This window comes from Oncorhynchus tshawytscha, linkage group LG16, assembly GCF_018296145.1.
Source record: "Oncorhynchus tshawytscha isolate Ot180627B linkage group LG16, Otsh_v2.0, whole genome shotgun sequence".
NCBI lineage: Eukaryota > Metazoa > Chordata > Actinopteri > Salmoniformes > Salmonidae > Oncorhynchus > Oncorhynchus tshawytscha.
Genome location: NC_056444.1, coordinates 17,350,930 through 17,374,653, shown reverse-complemented (window position 1 = coordinate 17,374,653; position 23,724 = coordinate 17,350,930). Strand labels below are relative to the sequence as shown.

The 23,724-nt window shown below is 45.5% G+C and overlaps 1 protein-coding gene across 1 annotated transcript; it reads right to left on the bottom strand.

Annotated features, from left to right (window-relative positions):
- Positions 1–5,046: 5,046 nt before the first annotated feature.
- lrrc34 (leucine rich repeat containing 34) lies at positions 5,047–21,095 on the bottom strand. The gene is made up of 10 exons (XM_024376530.2): positions 20,933–21,095; positions 20,693–20,805; positions 14,450–14,514; positions 14,247–14,330; positions 12,376–12,504; positions 10,899–10,994; positions 10,548–10,702; positions 10,248–10,403; positions 9,917–10,043; positions 5,047–5,334 (listed from the first exon to the last, which is right to left on the bottom strand). Exons 1-10 carry the CDS (start codon positions 21,034–21,036, stop codon positions 5,113–5,115), a joined length of 1,251 nt encoding a protein of 416 aa, XP_024232298.1. The 5' UTR covers positions 21,037–21,095; the 3' UTR covers positions 5,047–5,112.
- Between the last annotated feature and the right edge of the window lie 2,629 nt (positions 21,096–23,724).

The window sequence follows — 23,724 nt, the reverse complement described above, 5'->3', positions numbered from 1 at the left end:
TCTCCAGTTCTCGGAACATTCCGAAGCCCCTCTGGCCCATCAGCCCCTGCCACCATGCCTGGATCTGTTCGCGGAAACACTATGTGTGTGATCAACTGGGTTCAAAACCCCAGATCTCCTGTGTGCCACAAGACTATGTTCACCCTTCAGTTATTTACATGCACCTGTACGTGTGTTTGTATGTTAGTAGTATCTGTATGGCCTTGCGGAGCTTGTATCCAGTCTCCTTTAGGTAGAGTTGTATAGCCCTGAGGCATAACTTCTACCAGAGGGTTGTAATTCAGCTGTAGAACCACCAGGTGTCACAGGAGAGGCATATATTTGGGCAGAGCTGATATCCTGCTATCCTGTGTATACAACTCTTTTAAAGCTGGGGGGAAAGGAGAGGAAAGAGGTAGGTGTGTGGTTACCAGGTGGCGAACATAGTGGTCAGTCCCCTCCTGTACTCCCTGTTCACTCATGACTGCACGGCCAGGCACGACTCCAACACCACTATTAAGTTTGCAGATGACACAACAGCAGTAGGCCTGATCAACTACCAGATAGCCTATAGGGAGGAGGTCAGAGACCTGGCCGTGTGGTGCCAGGACAATAACCTCTCCCTACAGGAAAAATAGGACAGAGTATGCCCCGCCCCCATTCTCATCGACGGGGCTGTAGTGGAGCAGGTTGAGAGCTTCAAGTTCCTTGGTGTCCACATCAACAACTAACTAATGGTCCAAGCACACCATGACAGTCGTGAAGAGGGCACAACAAAACCTATTCCCCCTCAGGAGACTAAAAAGATTTGACATGGGTCCTCAGATCCTCAAAAGCTTCTACAGCTGCACCATCGAGAGCATCCTGACCGGTTGCATCACTGCCTGGTAATGCAACTGCTTGGCCTCCGACCGCAAGGCCCTACAGAGGGTAGTGCGAACGGCCCAGTACATCACTGGGGCCAAGCTCCCTGCCATCCAGGACCTCTATACCAGGCAGTGTCAGAGGAAGGCCCTACAAATGGTCAAAGACTCCAGCCACCCTAGTCATAGACTGTTCTCTCTGCTTCCGCACGGCAAGTGGTACCAGAGCGCCAAGTCTAGGTCCAAGAGGCTTCTAAACAGCTTCTACCCCCAAGCCATAAGACTCCTGAACATCTAGTCAAATGGCTACCCTGACTATTTGCATTGTTCTCTCCCCCTCTTTACACCACTGCTACTCTCTGTTGTTATGTATGCATAGTCACTTTAATAACTCTACCTACATGTACATACTACCTCAACTAACAGGTGCCCCTGCACATTGACTCTGTATCGGTACCCCCCTGTATATGGTCTCACTATTGTTATTTTATTGCTGCTCTTTAATTACTTGTTACTTTTATCTCTCATTCTTTTCTGTATTTTTTGGAAACTGCATTGTTGGTTAGGGGCTCGTAAGTAAGCATTTCACTGGAAGGTCTACACCTGTTGTATTTGTCTGATTCTGCTCCAGCCATTACCATGAGCCCATCCTCCCCAATTAAGGTGCCACCAACCTCTGTGTTCCATATTCCCTAATATAGTGCCCAACTTTTGGCCAGAGCTCTATGTGGCAGCATATGAATCTTTGGCCAAAAGATCTGCACTATATTAGGGAATAGGGAGCCATAAAGTAGTGAATATGGTTTCATTTCAGTTTTGCTGAAGGTTGATGACATCACTCTCCAAGTGTGTAAAAATCGTCTGTCCTCGGTTGCAACACTCACTACCGAGTTCCAAACTGCCTCTGTAAGCAACGTCAGCACCAGAGCTGTTTGTTGGGTTCTTCATGATATGGGTTTCCATGGGCGAGTAGCCGCACACAAGCCTAAGACCACCATGCTCAATGCCAAGCGTTGGCTGGAGTGGTGTAAAGCTTGCCGCCATTGGACTCTGGAGGAGTGGAAACGCGTTCTCTGGAGTGATGAATCACACTTCACCATCTGGCAGTCCGATGGATGAATCTGGGTTTGGCGGATGCCAGGAGAACTCTACCTGGCCCAATGCATAGTGCCAACTGTACCGTTTGGTGGAGGAGAAATAATGGTTTGGGCCCCTTAGTTCCAATGAAGGGAAATCTTAATGCTACAGCATATAATGACATTCTAGAGTCTACACGATTCTGTGCTTCCAACTTTGTGGTATCAGTTTGGGGAAAACCCTTTCCTGTTTCAGCATGACAATGCCCCCGTGCACAAAGTAAGGTCCATTTAGAAATGGTTTGTCGATATCGGTGTGGAAGAACTTGACTGGCCTTCACAGAGCCCTGACTTCAAATCAAAAACCTTTGGGATGAATTGAAACACAGTCAGTGCCCGACCTCACTAATGCTCTTGTGGCTGAATGGAAGCAAGTCCCCGCAGCAATGTTCCAGCATCTAGTGGAAAGCCTTCCCAATAGAGTGGAGGCTGTTGTAGCAGCAAAGAGGGGACCAATTCCATATTAATGCCTAGGATTTTGGAATGAGATGTTCGAGCAGGTGTCCACATACTTGTGTGTGTATTGTATCTGACCTGCAGACAGAGTAGAGCTCCCTGTGTCTCTGGTACATTCTCCAGTGGGTTCTGGGTAACATACAGCTCCCTCAGCAGTCCCAGGCTGATGACCTCAGCAGGCAGGGTAGTCAGGCTGTTCTTTGATAGGCCCAACAGCTCCAGGTTGTAGAGGTTCTGACAGAGGCCATTAGATAGCCTCTCCAGCTCATTACCAAGGAACTGCAGCACGTTCTGCAGATGATCTCTTCCAGTCTTCCGTACCAGGCTGAGGTCCAGTGGGTTGCGGCTGAGGTCTAGAGAGCGTAGTTGCGGCAAGCATCCCAGCTCTTGGTACACGGTGCCCAACCGGTTGTAGGTAGAGAACCCACAGGCAGGTAAGGCAGGAGATGTCAGGTGGGATGTGTTGGAGCTGGTCCCTGTCCAGGTGGACTGGCTGGAACACCGGGGAGGGGAATGCCGTAAAGGCCCCATCCAGAACAGTCCCGGAACAGGATTTTAGCCCAACCGCCCGTCTCGCACCACCAGCTCTACGATTTCATAGAAGTGGATAGAGAGCATGATGCTACCTTTCATGATACCACAGAGGGGAGTTGGCACTATCTTTGTTAGCACCAGAGTTACAATTGCTAGAACTCAATCCAATACAGGTCAACGTTACGTGGTGGCTGAACAGGCTTTGAGGTACAACAAGGAACATTCAATGGATGTCTCCTTGGGAACGTTCAGGATTCATTGTGTGCTTTATTAACAACCAACCAACATATGAAAGTTAATGATTGCCATAGTAATTACCAGAGCCATAGCATTGTTCTATAGAGCAATCGAAAAGTATTCAAACTCCTTTTCCTTTTTCCACATTTTGTTACTTTCCAGCCTTATTCTAAAATGGATTAAATAAAACATTTTCTTCAATACTCCACACAGAATAATCCATAATGACAAAGCAAAAACAGGTTTTTAGACATTTTTACAAATGAATAAAAAAATTTAAAAACAGTATTCAGACCCTTTGCTATGAGACTCAAAATTGAGCTCAGGTGGATCCTGTTTCCAATGATTATCCTTGAGATGTTTCTACAACTTGATTGGAGTCCACCTGTGGCAAATTCAATTGATTGGACATGATTTGGAAACGCACACACCTGTCAATATAAGGTCCCACAGTTGACAGTGCATGTCAGAGCAAAAGCCAAACCATGAGGTCGAAGGAATTGTCCATAGAGCTCAGAGACAGGATTGTGTCGAGGCACAGATCTGGGGAAGGGTATCAAAACATTACTGCAGCATTGAAGGTCCCCAAAAACACAGTGGTCTCCATCGTTCCTAAATGGATGAAGTTTGGAAACACCAAGACTCTTCTGAGAGCTGGCCGCCTGGCCAAACTGAGCAATTGGGGGAGAAGGGCCATGGTCAGGGAGGTGAGCAAGAATCCGATGGTCACTCTGACAGAGCTCCAGAGTTCCTCTGTGGAGATGGGAGAACCTTCTAGAAGGACAACCATCTCTGTAGCACTCCACCAATCAGGCCTTTATGGTAGAGTGACGAGACGGAAGCCACTTCTCAGTAAAAGGCACATGACAGCTGCTAGGAGTTTGCCAAAAGGCACCCAAAGGACTCTCAGACCATGAGAAACAGGATTCTTTGGTCTGATGAAACCAAGATTGAACTCTTTGGCCTAAATGCCAAGCGTCATGTCTGGAGGAAACCTTGCATCATATCTACGGTGAAGCATGGTGGTGGCAACTTCATGCTGTGGGGATGTTGTTTAGCGGCAGGGACTGGGATACTAGTCAGGATCGAGGGAAAGATGAACAGAGCAAAGTACAGAGAGAATCTTGAAGAAAACCTGCTCCAGAGCACTCAGGAACTCAGACTGGGGCGAAGGTTCACCGTCCAGCAGGACAACAACCCTAAGCACACAGCCAAGACAACGCAGGAGTGGCTTTGGGACAAGTCTCAATGTCCTTGAGTGGCCCAGCCAGAGCCCGGACTTGATCGAACATCTCTGGAGAGACCTGAAAATAGCTGTTCGTTGCCAAAGGTGCTCCAACAAAGTAATGAGTAAAGGGTGAATACTTATGTAAATGTAATTTTTCTGTTTTTTTAACTGTTTTTGCTTTGCCATGATGGGCTATTATGTGTAGATCGATGGAAAAACGTTTTTTAATCCATTTTAGAATAAGGCTGTAACGTAACAAAATGTGAAAAAGTCAAGGGGTCAGAATACTTTCCGAATGCACTGTAGATGGAGAACATTGAGCAACCTAAACTTTTCTTAGTGTTCTATGCAAAAATGGTCATTACCATGGCAACTATATCACATCAACATGTCGGCCATATTTGTGGTACCAGCCATATTGTAAATGTATGAAAAGGATAATTTAGTTTTTATTTTATTTAACCTTTATATAACAGGAAAATATATTTTTGAGGTTACAAAACCTATTTTGGAAGTAGGGCCAGACAAGCGGTCAGCGTTAACATACAACACAAGAGCATGATACAAATAGGACATGAACAGAGAAGTTACTTAAAACAGTTTATTAGATATTTATTAGAGTGCATGTATGCATCAAGTTTAACTGAATGTGTGCCAGGTGGGTAGTATTATTAAGGGTTTAGGGTGTGTGTGAGGAGTTAGGATATAGTTGTGTATTTGTGAGGGCCACAGCTGCATTGCTAGCAGGATTTACATCCTGTCCGTAGCTGGGTGTCCAGTAGTAGTGCCTCTTCAGCCCATGGAAGACCTCAGCCAGACACACACACCCGTCCACCTCATACACACACACATCGGTCTGCTCCGACGACAGACGACCACTGGACAGCAGATCACTGAAAGCCTGGTGGAGGGGAGTAAGAGTGTGGCTTCGAGTGTGATTTTGATTTGTGTGTTTTATTATTTTATTTGATTTATTTCACCTTTATTTAACCAGGTAAGCTAGTTGAGAACAAGTTCTCATTTACAACTGCGACCTGGCCAAGATAAAGCAAAGCAGTTCGACACATACAACAACACAGAGTTACACATGGAGTAAAACAAACATACAGTCAATAATACAGTAGAAAAGGTCTATACACAGTGTGTGCAAATGAGGTAAGATAAGGGAGGTAAGGCAATAAATAGTGGCGAAGTAATTACAATATACCAATTAAACACTGGAGTGAATAGATGTGAGAGAAGATGAATGTACAAGTTGAGATACTGGGGTGCAAAGGAGCAAGATAAATAAATACAGTATTGGGATGAGGTAGTTGGATGGGCTATTTACAGATGGGCTATGTACAGGTGCAGTGATCTGTTATCTGCTCTGACAGCTTGTGCTTAAACCTAGTGAGGGAGATATGAGTCTCTAGCTTCAGTGATTTTTGCATTGGCAGCAGAGAACTGGAAGGAAAGGCGGCCAAAAAAGGAATTGGCTTTGCGGGTGACCAGTGAGATATACCTGCTGGAGCGCATGCTACGAGTGGGTGCTGCTATGGTGACCAGTGAGCTGAGATAAGGCGGGGCTTTACCTACCAGAGACTTGTAGATGACCTGGAGCCAATGGGTTTTGCGACGAGTATGAAGCGAGGGCCAGCCAACGAGAGCGTACAGGTAGCAGTGGTTGGTAGTACATGGGGTTTTGGTGACAAAATGGATGGCACTGTGATAGACTGCATCCAATTTGTTGGGTAGAGTGTTGGAGTCTATTTTGTAGATGACATCGCCGAAGTCGAGGATCGGTAGGATGATCAGTTTTACGAAGGTATGTTTGGCAGCATGAGTGAGGGAGGCTTTGTTGCGAAATAGGAAGCCGATTCTCGATTTAATTTTGGATTGGAGATGCTTAATGTGAGTCTGGAAGAAGAGTTTACAGTCTAGCCAGACACCTAGGTATTTGTAGCTGTCCACGTATTCTAAGTCAGAACCGTCCAGAGTAGTGATGCTGGACGGGCAGGCAGAGATCGGTTGAAGAGCATGCATTTAGTTTTACTTGCATTTAAGAGCAGTTGGAGGCCACGGAAGGAGAGTTGTATGGCATTGAAGCTCGCCTGGAGGTTAGTTAACACAGTGTCCAAAGAGGGGCCAGAAGTATACAGAATGGTGTTGTCTGCGTAGAGGTGGATCAGAGACTCACCAGCAGCAAGAGCGACATCATTGATGTATACAGAGAAGAGAGTCAGCCTGAGAATTGAACCTGTGGCACCCCAATAGAGACTGCCACAGTCCCTCCGATTTGACACACTGAACTCTATCAGAGAAGTAGTTGGTGAACCAGGCGAGGCAGTCATTTGAGAAACCAAGGCTGTTGAGTCTGCCGATAAGAATGTGGTGATTGACAGAGTCAAAAGCCTTGGCCAGGTTGATGAATACGGCTGCACAGTAATGTCTCTTATCGATGGCGGTTATGATATCGTTTAGGACCTTGAGCGTGGCTGAGGTGCACCCATGACCCATTCTGAAACCAGATTGCTGAGCGGAGAAGGTACGGTGGGATTTAAAATGGTCTGTAATCTGTTTGTTAACTTGGCTTTCAAAGACCTTAGAAAGGCAGGGTAGGATAGATATAGGTCTGTAGCAGTTTGGGTCTAGAGTGTCTCCCCCTTTGAAGAGGGGGATGATCGCGGCAGCTTTCCAATCTTTGGGAATCTCAGACGATACGAAAGAGAGGTTGAACAGGCTAGTAATAGGGGTTGCAACAATTTCGGCAGATCCTTTTAGAAAGAGAGGGTCCAGATTGTCTAGCCCGGCTGATTTGAAGGGGTCCAGATTTTGCAGCTCTTTCAGAACATCAGCTATCTGGATTTGGGTGAAGGAGAAATGGGGAGGCTTGGCGAGTTGCTGTGGGGGTGCAGGGCAGTTGACCGGGGTAGGGGTAGCCAGGTGGAAAGCATGGCCAGCCGTAGAAAATGCTTATTGAAATTCTCCATTATCGTGGACTTATCGGTGGTGACAATGTTTCCTAGCCTCAGTGCAGTGGGCAGCTGGGAGGAGGTGCTCTTATTCTCCATGGACTTTACTGTGTCCCAGAACTTTTTTGAGTTTGTGCTACAGGATGCAAATTTCTGTTTGAAACAGCTAGCATTAGCTTTCCTAACTGCCTGTGTATATTGGTTCCTAACTTCCCTGAAAAGCTGCATATCACGGGGGCTATTCGATGCTAATGCAGTACGCCACAGGATGTTTTTGTGCTCATCAAGGGCAGTCAGGTCTGGAGTGAACCAAGGGCTATTTCTGTTCCTGGTTCCACATTATTTGAACGGGGCATACTTATTTAAAATGGTGAGGAAGGCACTTTTAAAGAATAACCAGGCATCCTCTACTGATGGGATGAGGTCAATATCCTTCCAGGATACCTGGGCCAGGTCGATTTGAAAGGCCTGCTCGCTGAAGAGTTTTAGGGAGCATTTGACTGTGATGAGGGGTGGTCATTTGACCGCAGACCCATTACGGATGCAGGCAATGAGGCAGTGATCGCTGAGATCTTGGTTGAAAACAGCAGAGGTGTATTTGGAGGGCAAGTTGGTTAGGATGATATCTATGAGGGTTCCCGTGTTCTATGAGGGTGCCCCGTAGGTTCATTGATAATTTGTGTGAGATTGAGGACATCAAGCTTAGATTGTAGGATGGCTGGGGTGTTAAGCATGTCCCAGTTTAGGTCACCTAGCAGCACGAACTCTGAAGATAGATGGGGGGCAATCAATTAACATATGGTGTCCAGGGCACAGCTGGGGGCAGAGGGTGGTCTATAGCAAGCAGCAACGGTGAGAGACTTGTTTCTGGAAAGGTGGATTTTTAACAGTAGAAGCTCAAATTGTTTGGGTACAGACCTGGATAATAAGACAGAACTCTGCAGGCTATCTCTGCAGTAGATTGCAACTCAGCCCCCTTTGGCAGTTCTATCTTGTCGGAAAAAATGTTATAGTTAGGGATGGAAATTTCAGGGCTTTTGGTGGCCTTCCTAAGCCAGGATTCAGACACGGCTAAGACATCCGGGTTGGCAGAGTGTGCTAAAGCAGTGAATAAAACAATCTTAGGGAGGAGGCTTCTAATGTTAACATGCATGAAAGCCAAGGCTTTTACAGTTACAGAAGTCAACAAATGAGAGCACCTGGGGAATAGGAGTGGAGCTAGGCACTGCAGGGCCTGGATTAACCTCTACATTACCGGAGGAACAGAGGAGGAGTAGGATAAGGGTACAGCTAAAGGCTATAAGAACTGGTCGTCCAGTACGTTCGGAACAGAGAGTAAAAGGAGCAGGTTTCTGGGCACGATAGAATAGATTCAAGGCAAAATGTACAGACAAAGGTATGGTGGGATTGTCGTGGCAGAATCAGAATTATTTAGGTAACATTTATAAATAAGATGTTTTATTAATTTTCATTTGCATGCTTATGTGGGGAAAGTTACTTGGGCCCAGAGAGGGGAGAGGTCGGGTTAGTCTTATCTGTGAATGTGTCTGTAAACTATTTCTAAACCATGTGAAGGGATGGTGTGATTAATGGGGAACCAGTAAGGTGGCTCCACAATGTCTGTGTGCCAGTCACGTCTCTCTGTAAGCTTGTCCAGGAGGGGGTGTATTGTATATATGCCATTGGATGAGGTAATGTTTTTGGTTCTAAGTGGTACCAAGATAAGAGCTTTGGTTTAGGAGATCAAACTGAACGATAATTTATAGCTAGTGCTATAAATTATGGGATACTCCTTTTTCTGGTAAAAGGTTATTTGTATAATGTTCCTAAGATCTGTTATTCGTCATGTGAGTTTTGATGGGTGTGTCTTGGCTCTAAATAATACTAAGGACTGTTTTGTAAGCACTCTCAGATAATTAATTTACAGACACTGAATTGATCTGAGAGTCACAGGGTAGTGATGAAGCTCATATAATTAAAGATGGACTTTATGATAACTCTGACTTGTGTGTGGTTTGTTCTCTCATGATTTGGTAATACAGGAAATTTCCACGACAGGATGTGAATACATTGGAGGTAAACCTAGGCATTGCTGATGTCACCGCATGTGTGGGAGGTGGAACTAAAGGTTTGGCTAAGCCATATTGTGCAGGGCTAGAGGCTCTACAGTGAAATAAAACAATAATCACTAACCAGAACAGCAATGGACAAAGCATATTGACATTAGGGAGAGGCATGCGTAGCCAAGTGATCATAGGAGTCCAGTGAGTAGTTAGGCTGGCTGGAGACACGACGATTCAGACAGCTAGCAGGCCGGGGCTAGCAAGCTAGCAGAAGGGCCTTAGAGGGACGTCACGACAGAGGAAGTCTGTTATAGCCTAATCGTGCAGTTATATCGAATAGACCAGTCGTGATGGAGTACTAGGGTTCCGTGTAGCAAAGGGGTTCAGTCCAACTGGCAAAATAGGTATAGTGGCCGAAGAAATTGGCCAATGGATCTGTGCGTGTGCTTGCGTGCGTGCGTGTTACCTGACAGACCGGCTCCTCCAGTCTGTTCCCCCAAATGTAGATGTGTGTGAGAGTGTTGTTAGCCTGCATGGCCCGAGACAGAGACACCAGACCAACAGTAGCTATGTTATTATTGGGGATAGACAACCTGGAGAGACAGTAAGAGAGAGAGGGAGAAGAGAGAGTTGGATAAATCCTGGGTTGTGTTCAGTAGGAACAAAAATGTAGGAAAAGTTTTGAAACAAAGTGAAAAATGTAAGCACTAACTGAACTTGTCCAATAAGTAACACTCAAGGGTTGGGGGTGGGTTAAAGGTGAGGTGTGTGTGTGTGTGTGTGTATGAGTGTCTCACGCTTTGAGGTTGCAGGTGGGCAAGGCGATAGCCTGGCTGAGGTAGAGGGCACCATCGTCTTCGATGCGATTGGACGCCAGGTCCAGAATCTCCAAGGTTCCATTGTTCTTCAGGACCTTTGCTAGACACCGCGCCCCGTCACGAGTCACACGGTTACTGAGCAAAGGACAGACAGAGAGGAAGGGTGTATGGCGTGAGTAACTATGAGCGTGCTTATGGTGTATGTAAGTATGTGTATGGGCTTTGAGTGTATGACGTTTCTGTGCATGGTGCGTGTGTCTGTGTACGGTATGTGTGTACCAGCGTAAGTCCAGGTATTTGAGGGTGTAGTTGGTTCTCAGGGCATCAGTGAGTCTCTCCACTCCATAGTCAGTCATGCCCATCTTTCCCAGGTGCAGCTCCCTCAGACACTGATTAACTACCAACATACCTGACAGATGGACCGCTGTCTCCTCCTATGACAGAGAGAACCTGATGAAGGCAGCGTAGCTGTCGAAACATGGCTTTACTAAACGTATTGCATAGTAGCCATTCGAGTTTGCAGCTTTTATTTTCTCAGAAAGAGACAGAGCCACACAAAAGATGCAAATATGTTCTGACATGGTAGTCTTTCTGAAGACCACATCTTAGTACACGTTGTGTGCAGTGTACCTGGTGGCTGAAGAGTAGAGGTCTGCTGATGTTGACAGATCGGAGGCTCTTGTTGTTGTTCAAGACGATGGCAAACGCTATCACACTCTGAGTCCCCTATGCAGAGAGAGAGCACGAGACAGTGGCCATGGCCGAATACCTAAACTTGCATCCTAAATAGTAGGCCGTTTGAGCATGAGGAAAATTATGTTTAATAGTACGCCAAATTGTTTTAAAAAATTGAATATACTTTAAATACCCGGATGTCATACTCATTTTGGCTCTGACCACAGCTCATCAATTACATATGGAGATGCACTACTGAAATCAACAAATAGCGGGAAACAACACAATCGCGCATGACAAATTCTCAGTATGCGAAAATAGAATGTTTTATAGTATGTGAATTTTCAAAATTCATGTATGGTTTAAATGCCAGGATGTTATACTAATTTCAGCTCTTCATCTAGTAAAATTCAATGCACACGTTTCCACAATGCACAGGAAGATGTGGTCTGCGAGTGATAGGCCCTGGTTCTCTTCAAGTAACCAAACAACAAAACGAAGCTACTTAATTGGGAAGATGACGAATAGCAAAGCTTCTGCGGTGGTGTTCAAATGCAGGCTAAATATTTTTTGTTCTCCTTAAAATCTTACTTTTTGTTTTGTGGATTTCTGTTTTCTCATTTAAAAGTGTTGCTTGTTCTCTTGCCCTTCATCAGAGCTTTTAAAGTAAATACTAAACCATCTTTTGATTTGTGAATGTGTCGGCACTTGGGACGCAGGATGTGGCTGCGGTAATGATGTCCTGTTAATCAGGCTTTTTGATTTGTGAATGTGTCGGCACTTGGGACGCAGGATGTGGCTGCGGTAATGATGTCCTGTTAATCAGGCCTTTTGATTTGAACATATGGATTGTTTTAGTTTTGGGCAGATATCTAAGCTTGGACGTTGGCCCACCACCTTAAGCTTAACCTCGACAAGGTGGAGCTGCTCTTTCTCCCGGGGAAAGCCTGCCCGCTCCAAGACCTCCATCATGGTTGACAACTCCACGGTGTTCCCCTCCCAGAGCGCCAATAACCTTGGCGTGACCCTGGACAACACCCTGTAGTTCTCTGTAAACCTCAAAGCAGTGACTCGCTCCTGCAGGTTCATGGTCTACAACATCCGTAGAGTACGACCCTACCTCACACAGGAAGTGGTGCAGGTCCTAAACCTGGCACTTGTTGTTGGCTGTGCTCCGCGTTTGTACCGTCAAACCCCTGCAACTTATCCAGTACACTGCAGCCCACCTGGTGTTCAACCTTCCCAACTTCTCCCATGTCACCACACTCGTCCACACACTCCACTGGCTCGCATCCACCACAAGACCATGGTACTTGCCTATGGAGCAGCAAGAGGAACTGCTGCCCCCTACCTTCAGGCTCTGCTCAAACCCTACATCCCAACTCGGACACAGCCAGTATGTGTATGTGAGAGTGTGTGGCGCATGTGTTACCAGGTCAGAGTCGGCCACGTCCAGCTCCTGTAGTGTAGAGTTGACCTGCAGCATGCTGGCGAAGTGCATGGCTCCTCCGTTCCCTATCTTATTACCAGTCAGCCTCAGAGACAGGAGGGCATCATTAGACTGGAGATAGTGAAAAACACACACACTTTACATGGTGTATACAAATGGAGAAATCATGTATTGAAGACTTCCTGTATGTTCTTTTATGTGGTCTATATAGCTACTGCATAGTGTGTTTATAAATAATGTATATATACAGTTGAAGTGGGAAGTTTACATACACCTTAGCCAAATACATTTCAACTCTGTTTTTTTTTTTACAATTCCTGACATTTAATCCTAGTAACAATTAAGATCACCACTTTATTTTAAGAATGTGAAATGTCAGAATAATAGTAGAGAAAATGATTTAATTCAGCTTTTGTTTCTTTCATCACATTCCCAGTGGGTCAGAAGTTTACACACACTCAATTAGTATTTGGTAGGATTGCCTTTAAATTGTTTAACTTGGGTCAAATATTTCAGGTAGCCTTCCACAAGCTTCCCACAATCAGTTGTGTGAATGTTGGCCCATTCCTCCTGACAGAGCTGGTTTAACACACTTTTTCAGTTCTGCCGACAAATTTGCTATAGGATTAGGGTCGGGGCTTTGTGATGGCCACTCCAATACCTTGACTTTGTTGTCTTTAAGCCATTTTGCCACAACTTTGGAAGTATGCTTGGGGTCATTGCCCAATTGGAAGACCCATTTGCGACCAAGTTTTAACTTCCTGACTGATGTCTTGAGATGTTGCTTCAATATATCCACATCATTTTCCTTACTCATGATGCAATCTATTTTGTGAAGTGCACCAGTCCCTCCTGCAGCAAAGCACCCCCACAACATGACGCTGCTACCCCCGTGCTTCACGGTTGCGATGGTGTTCTTTGGCTTGCAAGCCTCCCCCTTTCCCTCCAAACACAACGATGGTCATTATGGCCAAACAGTTCTATTTTTGTTTCATCAGACCAGAGGACATTTCTCCAAAAAGTATGATCTTTGTCCCCATGTGCAGTTGCAAACCGTAGTCTGGCTTTTTTTATGGCGGTTTTGGAGCAGTGGCTTCCTCCTTGCTGAGCGGCCTTTCAGGTTATGTCGATATAGGACTTGTTTTACTGTGACTATAGATACTTTTGTACCTGTTTCCTCCAGCATCTTCACAAAGTCGTTTGCTGTTGTTCTGGGATTGATTTGCACTTTTCGCACCAAAGTACGTTCATCTCTAGGAGACAGAACGTGTCTCCTTCCTGAGCGGTATGACGGCTGCGTGGTCCCATGGTGTTTATACTTGCGCACTATTGTTTTTACAGATGAACGTGGTACCTTCAGGCATTTGGGAATTGCTCCCAAGGATGAACCAGACTTGTGGAGGTCTACAATTTCTTTTTTGAGGTCTTGGCTGATTTCTTTTGATTTTCCCATGATGTCAAGCAAAGAGGCACTGAGTTTGAAGGTAGGCCTTGATATACATCCACAGGTACATCTCTAATTGACTCAAATTATGTAATTTAGCCAAACAGAAGCTTCTAAATCCATGACATCATTTTCTGGAATTTTCCTGTTGTTTAAAGGCACAGTCAACTTAGTGTATGTAAACTTCTAACCCAATGGAATTGGGATACAGTGGGATACAATTATAAGTGAAATAATCTGTCTGTTAACAATTGTTGGAAAAATGACTTGTGTCATGCACAAAGTAGATGTCCTAACCGACTTGCCAAAACTATAGTTTGTTAACAAGAAATTTGTGGAGTGGATGAAAAACGAGTTTTAATGACTCCAACCTAAGTGTATGTAAACTTCAGACTTCAACTGTACATACAGTCAAACTCTTTGCAATGTATTCAGCTCCGTCTGTCTGAATGTCGTTACACGTCAGGTCCAGAAAGCGCAGACACACGTTCTCCTGACACAATATAACACACAACAACACACAGCTTAATACACACTTAACAACAGCATGTCCGGATTTTAGGAAATGGGACCAGTGTTCTAATCGACCTCCATTATATGTGACCAGGTTACCTTGAGGAGGTCAGCGAGGTGTCCCGCCCCCTCATCTGTGATGCAGTTGTACCTCAAATCCAGACCTGTCAATCAACAACACACCTGGATGAACAACAAGACACATGGACATAAGAGTGCATCTCAATATCTACAAGGGAAGTTCTCTCCTCTCCTTTATCTTCACTGATCTAAGCAGGATCAGCGTTATGGGCGGGCCTTTTGGGGGCCTGGCCCGCCCTACCGTACCTCTTTGCCCATCCAAATAAAACATTTTAATATTAATAATTTATTTCACAGAGACGCGCACCGACAGAAAGACATTAATTCAGTTAAAGAATCCAAGCGAGTGAAACAGCTCCCCTCTGTCTCAGTATGTGTCTGATGCTGTCTGGACAGTGAAACAGCTCCCCTCTGTCTCAGTATGTGTAGACCACGTATCTGATGCTGTCTGGACAGTGAAACAGCGCCCCTCTGTCTCAGTATGTGTACATATAGAGGAGTGCTGTTTTGCTCGCTCGGATGCTTTCTCCAGTGACATAGATTCAGCAAAGAGGAAGAGGCCAAGCGCGAGGGTTCACTCCTGTCAAAATCTGTCCAGAATAAGCCCAGAGTGGCGCAGCGGTCTAAGGTTTGATCCCGGGCTGTATCACAACCGTCCGTGATCGGGAGTCCCATAGGGCGGCACACAATTGGCCCAGCGTCGTCTGGGTTAGGGGAGGGTTTGGCCAGGGTAGGCCGTCATTGTAAATAAGAAATTGTTCTTAACTGACTTGCCTAGTTAAAAATAAACATTTTTCTTTATTTTTTCAAATGGAAATAATATGTAGACCTAAGCTTGTTGCCTGCCTTTCTGCCTTTGGCACAAAGTCTCCCATTGTCAGGGTGGAGACATGAGCATCTCATCATTATACAGTATACAGATCTCTGGTTTCAGCCTCTTGTGGATTGGAAAGGAAAGTTTGCGGTTGTACAGTGCACTGTCAGTAGCAGAGTCAGTGCAGTCAGCTCAGCTATCCTCATTGAGACCGTGTCTGTGCCACAATCTAGGTTGAGCAAAACTAAACATGGCGGAGTTCGCCTTCGCAATCTCACTGGAATAAAGACCTCCTCAATTTCTGTCATTATTGAAAGAGATTGTGAAAGCTTACATCTAAAAATAGGGTTACTTAATGTTAGATCCCTCACTTCCAAGGCAGTCATAGTCAATTAACGAATCACTGATCATAATCTTCATTTGATTGGCCTGCCTGAAACATGGCTCATGCCTGATGAATTTACTGTGTTAAATGAGGCCACTCCTGGTTACTCTATGCAGCCTACTCAATCACTTGTTATAGCTACTGTTTACAAGCCTCCTGGGCCATATTGTCACATTCTGACCTTAGTTCCTTTGTTATGTCTTTGTTTTAGTTTGGTCATGGTGTAAGTTGGGATGGGTAGTCTGTTCTTTTTTCTAGGTTGTGTTTATGTGTTTGGCCTGGTTTGGTTCTCAATCGAGGCAGGTGTAGTTCGTTGTCTCTGATTGAGAATCATACTTAGGTAGCCTTTTCCCACCTGTGTTTTGTGGGTGATTATTTTCTGTTGTGTGTCTGCACCATACAGAACTGTTTCGTTTTCGTTTCTGTCTTTCACTTGGTTGTTTTGTATTTTCAGTGTTCAGTTGATTTATTTAATATTAACATGGACACGCTGCGCATTGGTCCGACATTTCTTACTCCTCGTCAGAGGAGGACGAAGAATATCGTTACAGAATCACCCACCAACCAAGGACCAAGCAGTGTGGTATCGAGCAGCAGCAATCTCTGGACTCATGGACATGGGAGGAGATTTTGGACGGAAAAGGACCCTGGATACAGGCTGGGGAATATCGCCGCCCCAAGGAAGAACTGGAGGCAGCGAAAGCTGAGCAGCAGCAATATGAGGATGCAGAACGGCAGCGCGGCATGCGCGAGGCAGCCCCACCAAAAAAAAATTGGGGGGCACACGGGGAGAGTGGCAAAGTCAGGTTGGAGACCTGAGCCCACTCCTCGTCCTTACCGAAAGAAGCGCAGTACTGGTCAGGCACCGTGTTATGCGGTCAAGCGCACGGTGTCGCCAGTACGTGCTCACAGCCCGGTGGGCTATAGGCCAGTCCCCCATCATGCGCCAGCGCTGCGTGCTGTGTCTCCAGGGTGCTGGGAGGGTGCAGTGCGTCCTATGCCTGCGCTCCGTCAGTGCGAATGTGGGTATTGAGCCTAAGGGAGAGGTGCGAGTGGTATGCACCAGATCTCCAGTGCTCACCCACAGCCCGGTTCAACCTGTGCCTGCACTCTGGAGGGTCCGGGGTAAAGGGATCATCCAGCCTGGAGAAGTGGTGCCAAGGCTGCGCACCAGGGCTCCAGTGCTCCCCCACAGCCCGGTCCATCCGGTGCCTCCTCCAAGCACCAGGCCTCCTGTAGGTCTCCCCAGCCTTGTGGGTCCTGTGGCAGCCCCACGCACCAGGCTGTCTCTCCGTCTCCTCCCTCCAGGTTCGTCCGTCTGTCCTGAGTTGCCAGAGCCGCCCGTCTGTCCTGAGCTGCCAGAGCCGCCCGTCAGTCAGGAGCTGCCAGAGCCGCCCGTCAGTCAGGAGCTGCCAGAGCCGCCCGTCACTACGGCGCTGCCAGAGTCGCCCTTCCCTCCGGCGCTGCCGGAATCGCCCTTCCCTCCGGCGCTTCCGGAATCGCCCTTCACTCCGGCGCTGCCGGAGTCTCACGCCTGTCCGGTGCTGCCGGAATCTCCCGTCCATTCAGGACCTGCTGCAGGGGTCCCCAGTTCGAGGTCGACGGCGGGGGCCGCCGCGCCAGGGTCGCCACTTAAGTGGGCAGAGACTATGATGGAGTGGGGTCCACGTCCCGCGCCTGAGCCGCCACCTCGGACAGATGCCCACCCAGACCCTCCCCTATAGGTTCAGGTTTTGCGGCCGGAGTCCGCACCTTTGGGGGGATACTGTCATGTTCTGACCTTAGTTCCTTTGTTATGTCTTTGTTTTAGTATGGTCAGGGCGTGAGTTGGGATGGGTAGTCTATGTTCTTTTTTTTAGGTTGTGTTTACGTGTTTGGCCTGGTATGGTTCTCAATCAGAGGCAGGTGTCGTTCGTTGTCTCTGATTGAGAATCATACTTATGTAGCCGATGTGAAATGGCTAGCTAGTTAGCGGTGGTGCGCTCTAGTGGCGTTTCAATCGGTAACGTCACTTGCTCTGAGACCTTGAAGTAGTGGTTCCCCTTGCTCTGCATGGGCCGCGGCTTTTGTGGAACGATGGGTAACGATGCTTCGAGGGTGACTGTTGTCTGTGTGCAGAGCGTCCCTGGTTCGCGCCCAGGTCGGGGCGAGGGGACGGTATAAAGTTATACTGTTACATCTGCACCATACAGAACTGTTTCGTTTTCGTTTCTGTCTTTCACTTGGTTGTTTTGTATTTTCAGTGTTCAGTTGATTTATTAAATATTAACATGGACACATACCACGCTGCGCATTGGTCCGACATTTCTTACTCCTCGTCAGAGGAGGACGAAGAATATCATTACACATATAGAGCGTTCATCACTGAGTTCCCTGAATTCCTATCGGACCTTGTAGTCATGGCAGATGATATTCACATTTTTGGTGACTTCAATATTGACATGGAAAAGTCCACAAACCCACTCCAAAAGGCTTTCGGAGCCATCATTGTCTCAGTGGGTTTTGTCCAACATGTCTCCAGACCTACTCACTACCACAGTCATACCTTGGATCTAATTTTGCCCAGTGGAATAAATATTGTGGATCTAAATGTTTTTCCTCATAATCCTGGACTATCAAACCACCATTTTATGACGTTTGCAATCGCAACAACTAATCTGCTCAGACCCCAACTAAGGATCATCAAAAGCCGTGCTATAAATTCTTGGACAACAAAAATTGGTTAACCACCTGAGGATCTAAATTTAACCTTGCGTAATACCCTGGATGCAGTTGCACCCCTAAAAACAGAAAAACATTTGTAACAAGAAATTTGCTGCCTGGTATACAGAAAATACCCGAGCCCTGAAGAAAGCTTCCATAAAATTGGAACGGAAATGGTGCTACACCAAACTGGAAGTCTTCTAACTAGCTTGATAAGACAGTACCACACAATATCAAAGAGCCCCTCACTGCTGCTTGATCATCCTATTTTTCCAACCTAATGGAAGAGAATAAGAACAATCCTACATTTATTTTTGATACTGTCGCAAAGCTTACTAAAAAGCAGCATTCAACAAGAGAGGATGGCTTTCACTTCAGCAGTGATGAATTCATGAACTTCTTTGATAAAAAGATCATGATCATTAGAAAGCAAATTACGGACTCCTCTTTGAATCTGCGTATTTCTCCAAAGCTCAGTTGTCCTGAGTCTGCAAAGAACTGCTAGGACCTAGGATCAACGGAGACACTTACGTTTTTTTATCCTGTATCTCTTGACACATTCATGAAAATAGTCATGGCCTCTAATCCCTCTAACTGGATATTGGATCCTATTCCAACTAAACTACTCAAATAGCTGCTTCCTGTGCTTGGCCTTCCTATGTTGAACATAATAAATGTCTCCCTATCCACTGGATGTGTGCAAAACTCACTAAAAGTGGCAGTAATAAAGCCTCTCTTGAAAAAGCAAAACCTTGACCCAGAAAATGTAAAAGTCCTATATCGAATCTCCCATTCCACTCAATTTGTTTTGAAAAAGATGTTGCACAGCAACTCACTGACTTCCTGGAGACAAATAATATAGATCCCATCATAGCACTGAGACTGCACTCGTGAAGTTGGTCAATTACATTTTAATAGCTCCTAGACCTTAGTGCTGCAATTGACACCCTCGATCACCAGTCTAAATAATAATTCAAAATACTTCACCAGAGAGCATGACTTAGCCACAGAGGATCATTAGCTTCTTAAAAAAATAACTAGCTGTGGATTGTTTCCAATCACAAGTGTATTTGGGAAACCCGCTACTGCGTGGCAGTAGTTATAGCTGATTGAGTTGCGGCTGTCAGTGATACGCGTCTAAAATATGTGTGAAGATAATGTGTCTTGAGTATAACTTATAATGTTGCATCAAGAATAAGATGACGAAGATACGGTGCGTCTCTCTCCAGGATGCGAATGCATGCATATGTAGGAAAATGCCCATTTGGCATTGTCTGATTTCTGATTGTCTTAACTCACTACGTACACCACTAATAAAATGAGCTTCTCATACATTTTTTCTTCGCCTCACACAAGTCAACGAAGTCTGTTTTTCTTAACATACATTGCAAATGATAGTTCCTATTTGAAAAATCTTTCCAACACTCCCAGCCTCGATAATCACCAAGCTTCGGTGTGAAAGAGCAAAATATCATAATCTGATGATCCCATATATTCAGTGGAAACATCGTTAAAAAACAGCTGTCTGTTCTGAGCTAACTGGCTCAGGAAACTCTGAAGGCCAGGAATAAGTTCACTAGTGACAGTTTCGGCAGGACCCAGTGAGGATTTGATACAATGTTGCACCACACTTGCAATTGTTCAAGTCAAGATGGATATAAAGTGAGGCAGACAGGTGGAGTAGAGAGATTCATTTGATTGAAAGAACCGGAATTTTCATCAGGATTTTTTTTTTTTTACTGCTTTAGGCGTATGTATTTTACTTAGTTGACACCAGGCCTACTTCATAATTGCATTGGCTTATAGGTTATAACGGAGTTCTATGCTCTCATTTCTTTAGTCACCAATAGATCACAGTGTACCAATGTGTCCATATGGCAGAGGCTAGTGCTCTCGCCATAGCTGAATTTGAACTTTTAGATTTTTATCATTTTACTTAAGATGTTTATGATTAACCAAGTGACAATGATTTTGAGAACAAAAACGTTATTATTGAAATGAAACTGTTCCACGAAAATGCCCATATAACAAATAATCACAATTGACATAAATTGTAAGCTTAACCAACGTTGCAACTCGCGAACTGCCTGGTCTTTACTATTGACACCCGTAACAAAAAAATGTGAACGCGTAAGTGCGTGCACACGTGGGAGGTTCCTCAACAAACGTGCGCAGCTATGAAAATCACCTAAGAACCCGACAGGAGAAAGCATATCCCTGTGCTTGCATGTCTACAATGCGTTCACCTATCCTACCCTCTGACTTCGCAGACCAGTGATGAAGGAGAGGAGGATCCCACTTGAGGATTTTGTTAGAATGCAGGCTATCTATGGTCTCAACAGTACACATGTCTATCTACCTGTCACTGAGTCGTTGTCTCGGAGGGTTCTGGACAGAGCGAGAGCATCTTTGTTGGTCACTTGTTCTACCTTTCTCAGCCTGTCGTTCCCAGTCAGTTTGAGTGTGATGTCTCTACGGAATGCAGACAGGCAGGCAGGGCTTGGTAAAGCTCGTTCGTGAGAAACGTGAATGTCAGTATAAGAAGTTGCTTTTGCGGCTAGAAAATGAACTGCAGCGTGCCATGATGCTGCGAACCTACCCCGTCTTCCCCTCCGTCTCTTGCAGGACTTCTAAAATGTATCGATTAGTTCGTAGTTTTAGTTCTTTGCAGACAGAGGAGTAAACATCTGTAATACTTCCCATAGTAGCGAAACTTTAGGCTAGCTATGAATGCCAAACCACCAGTCAAGGCCAGAGGACAAGGAAATGTTTACATTCCTATGGCAACACAGGCGCGCCCTCGCGCTTGTAAAATCAAAAATGCAAGCGAAGAAACGCGCACCCAACATTCATTTGAATTATTAAATATCTGATGATAAAAAAACACACATTTTTTAAAACGTTAACTTTCTTCAATCCACACTAATGTCAAATGTTAAAAGGGTCAAATCTAAGCATAGTGGTGCATCTACAGTGCCTTCAGAAAGTATTCACACCCGTTGACTTTTTCAACATTTTGTTGTGTTACAGCCTGATTTTAAAATACATTAAACTGAGATTTTGTGTCACTGGCCTACACACAATACCAAATAATGTCAAAGTGGAGTTATGTTTTTCAAAATTTTTACAAATTAAAATCTGAACCAGCTATGACTGAGCAATCTTGGTATCAGATATATAAGGGAAAGCATGGTCTGTAAAGGGTAGGGACAATAATGACGGGTTTCTATATTGCAATAATTAATCAATATTGAATAAAGATGACTGTTTGAAGAAAAGAGAAAGAATATATATTCCAGGAATCAGTGACAGTGGCTGTGTGGTCCCAAATCTGGGATTAGGGGGCTCTTTTCCAAATTTAAAATAAATAACGTTCAACATCGGCCATGCTGTCAATGAAGCATGATTTGTGCCGCGCACCAAACAACTGTTAACTCGGAGGATCGCCACGCCACCTTCCTGTTCAACTGAGCCGAGTCCAAAAATGACTTGTATGCTGCTTCATAAATGATGTAATATGCCAGGGAGATATGTATACTGTAGCTTAGAAAGTAATACTAAGTGTATGCTGTGTAGTAAGATGTTAGTCCATGTGCCTCACCCTAATAATTTGGTCTATTTACCCCTCTTCATACAGATAAGAATAAGAGATATAAGTAACAAGTGATACTGATACAGAGTCAATGTGCAGGGAGCACCTGTTAGTTGAGGTAGTATGTACATGTACTGTAGGTAGAGTTATTAAAGTGACTATGCATTGATGACAACAGAGAGTAGCAGTGATGTAAGGGGGGCAATGCAAATAGTCTGGGTAGCCATTTGACTAGATGTTCAGGAGTCTTATGGCTTGGGGGTAGAAGCTGTTTAGAAGCCTCTTGAACCCAGGCTTGGCGCTCCGGTACCGCTTGCCGTGCGGTAGCAGAGAGAACAGTCTATGACTAGGGTGACTGGAGTCTGACAATTTTTAGGGCCTTCCTCTGACACCGCTTGGAATAGAGGTCCTGGATGGCAGGAAGCTTGGCCCCAGTGATGTACTAGGCCGTTCGCACTACCCTCTGTAGTGCCTTGCAGCCGGAGGCCGAGCTGTTGCCATACCAGGCAGTGATGCAACCAGTCAGAATGCTCCGGAACCTTTTGAGGATCTGAAGACCCATGCCAAATCTTTTCAGTCTCCTGAGGTGGAATATGTTTTGATGTGCCCTCTACACGACTGTCATGGTGTGCTAGGGTTTCTGGGATGATGGTGTTGATGTGAGCCATGACCAGCCTTTCAAAGCACTTCATGGTTACAGGCGTGAGTACTACGGGTCAGTAGTCATTTAGGCAGGTTACCTTAGTGTTCTTGGGCACAGGTACTATGGTGGTCTGCTTAAAACATGTTGGTATTACAGACAAGGACAGGGAGAGGTTGAAAATGTCAGTGAAGACACTTGCCAATTGGTCCGCACATGCTCGCAGTATACATCCTGGTAATCGTCTGGCCCTGCGGCCTTGTGAATGTTGTTTAAAGGTCTTACTGACATCGGCTGCAGAGAGCGTGATCACACAGTCTTCTGGAACAGCTGGTGCTCTCATGCATGTTTCAGTGTTACTTGCCTCGAAGCGAGCATAGAAGTACTTTAGCTCGTTTGGTAGGCTCGTGTCACTGGGCAGCTCTTGGCTGTGTTTCCCTTTGTAGTCTGCAATGGTTTGCATGCCCTGCCAGATTAGACAAGCATCAGAACCGGTCTAGTACAATTCAATCTTAGTCCTGTATTGATGCTTTGCCTGTTTGATGGTTCGTCGGAGGGCAAAGCGGGATTTCGTATAAGCTTCCGGGTTAGAGTCCCGCTCCTTGAAAACGGCAGCTCTAGCCTTTAGCTCAGTGCGGATGCTGCCTGTAATCAACGGCTTCTGGTTGGGGTATGTACGTACGGTCACTGTGGGGACGACATCATCGATGCACTTACAGATGAAGCCAATGACTGATGTGGTGTACTCCTCAGTTCCATCAGAAGAATCCCGAAACATATTCTAGTCTGTGCTAGCAAAACAGTCCTGTAGCTTAGCATCTGCTTCATCTGACCACTTTTTTTATTGATCTAGTCACTGGTGCTTCCTGCTTTCATTTTTGCTTATTAGCAGGAATCAGGTGGATAGAATTATGGTCAGATTTGCCGAATGGAGGGCGAAGGAGTCCTTTGTATGTGTCTCTGTGTGTGGAGTATAGAGTTATTTTTCCTCTGGTTACATATTTAACATGCTGATAGAAATTTGGCAAAACAGATTTAACTTTCCCTGCATTAAAGTCCCCGGCTACTAGGAGCACCGCCTCTGGGTGAGCGTTTTCTTGTCTGCTTATGGTGGAATATAACTCATTCAATGCAGCCTTAGTGCCAGCCTCTGACTGTG

Bases quoted from the DNA above. Each gene is read 5' to 3' on its own strand.
- lrrc34 (XM_024376530.2), bottom strand. From the start codon at position 21,036: ATGGGAAGTATTACAGATGTTTACTCCTCTGTCTGCAAAGAACTAAAA. The intron at 10,404-10,547 runs GTACACACATAC...TCCTTTGCTCAG, and splicing joins AAATACCTGGACTTACGCTG to TAACCGTGTGACTCGTGACG. The intron at 5,335-9,916 runs GTAACACGCACG...CCCCTCCACCAG, and splicing joins TGGAGGAGCCGGTCTGTCAG to GCTTTCAGTGATCTGCTGTC.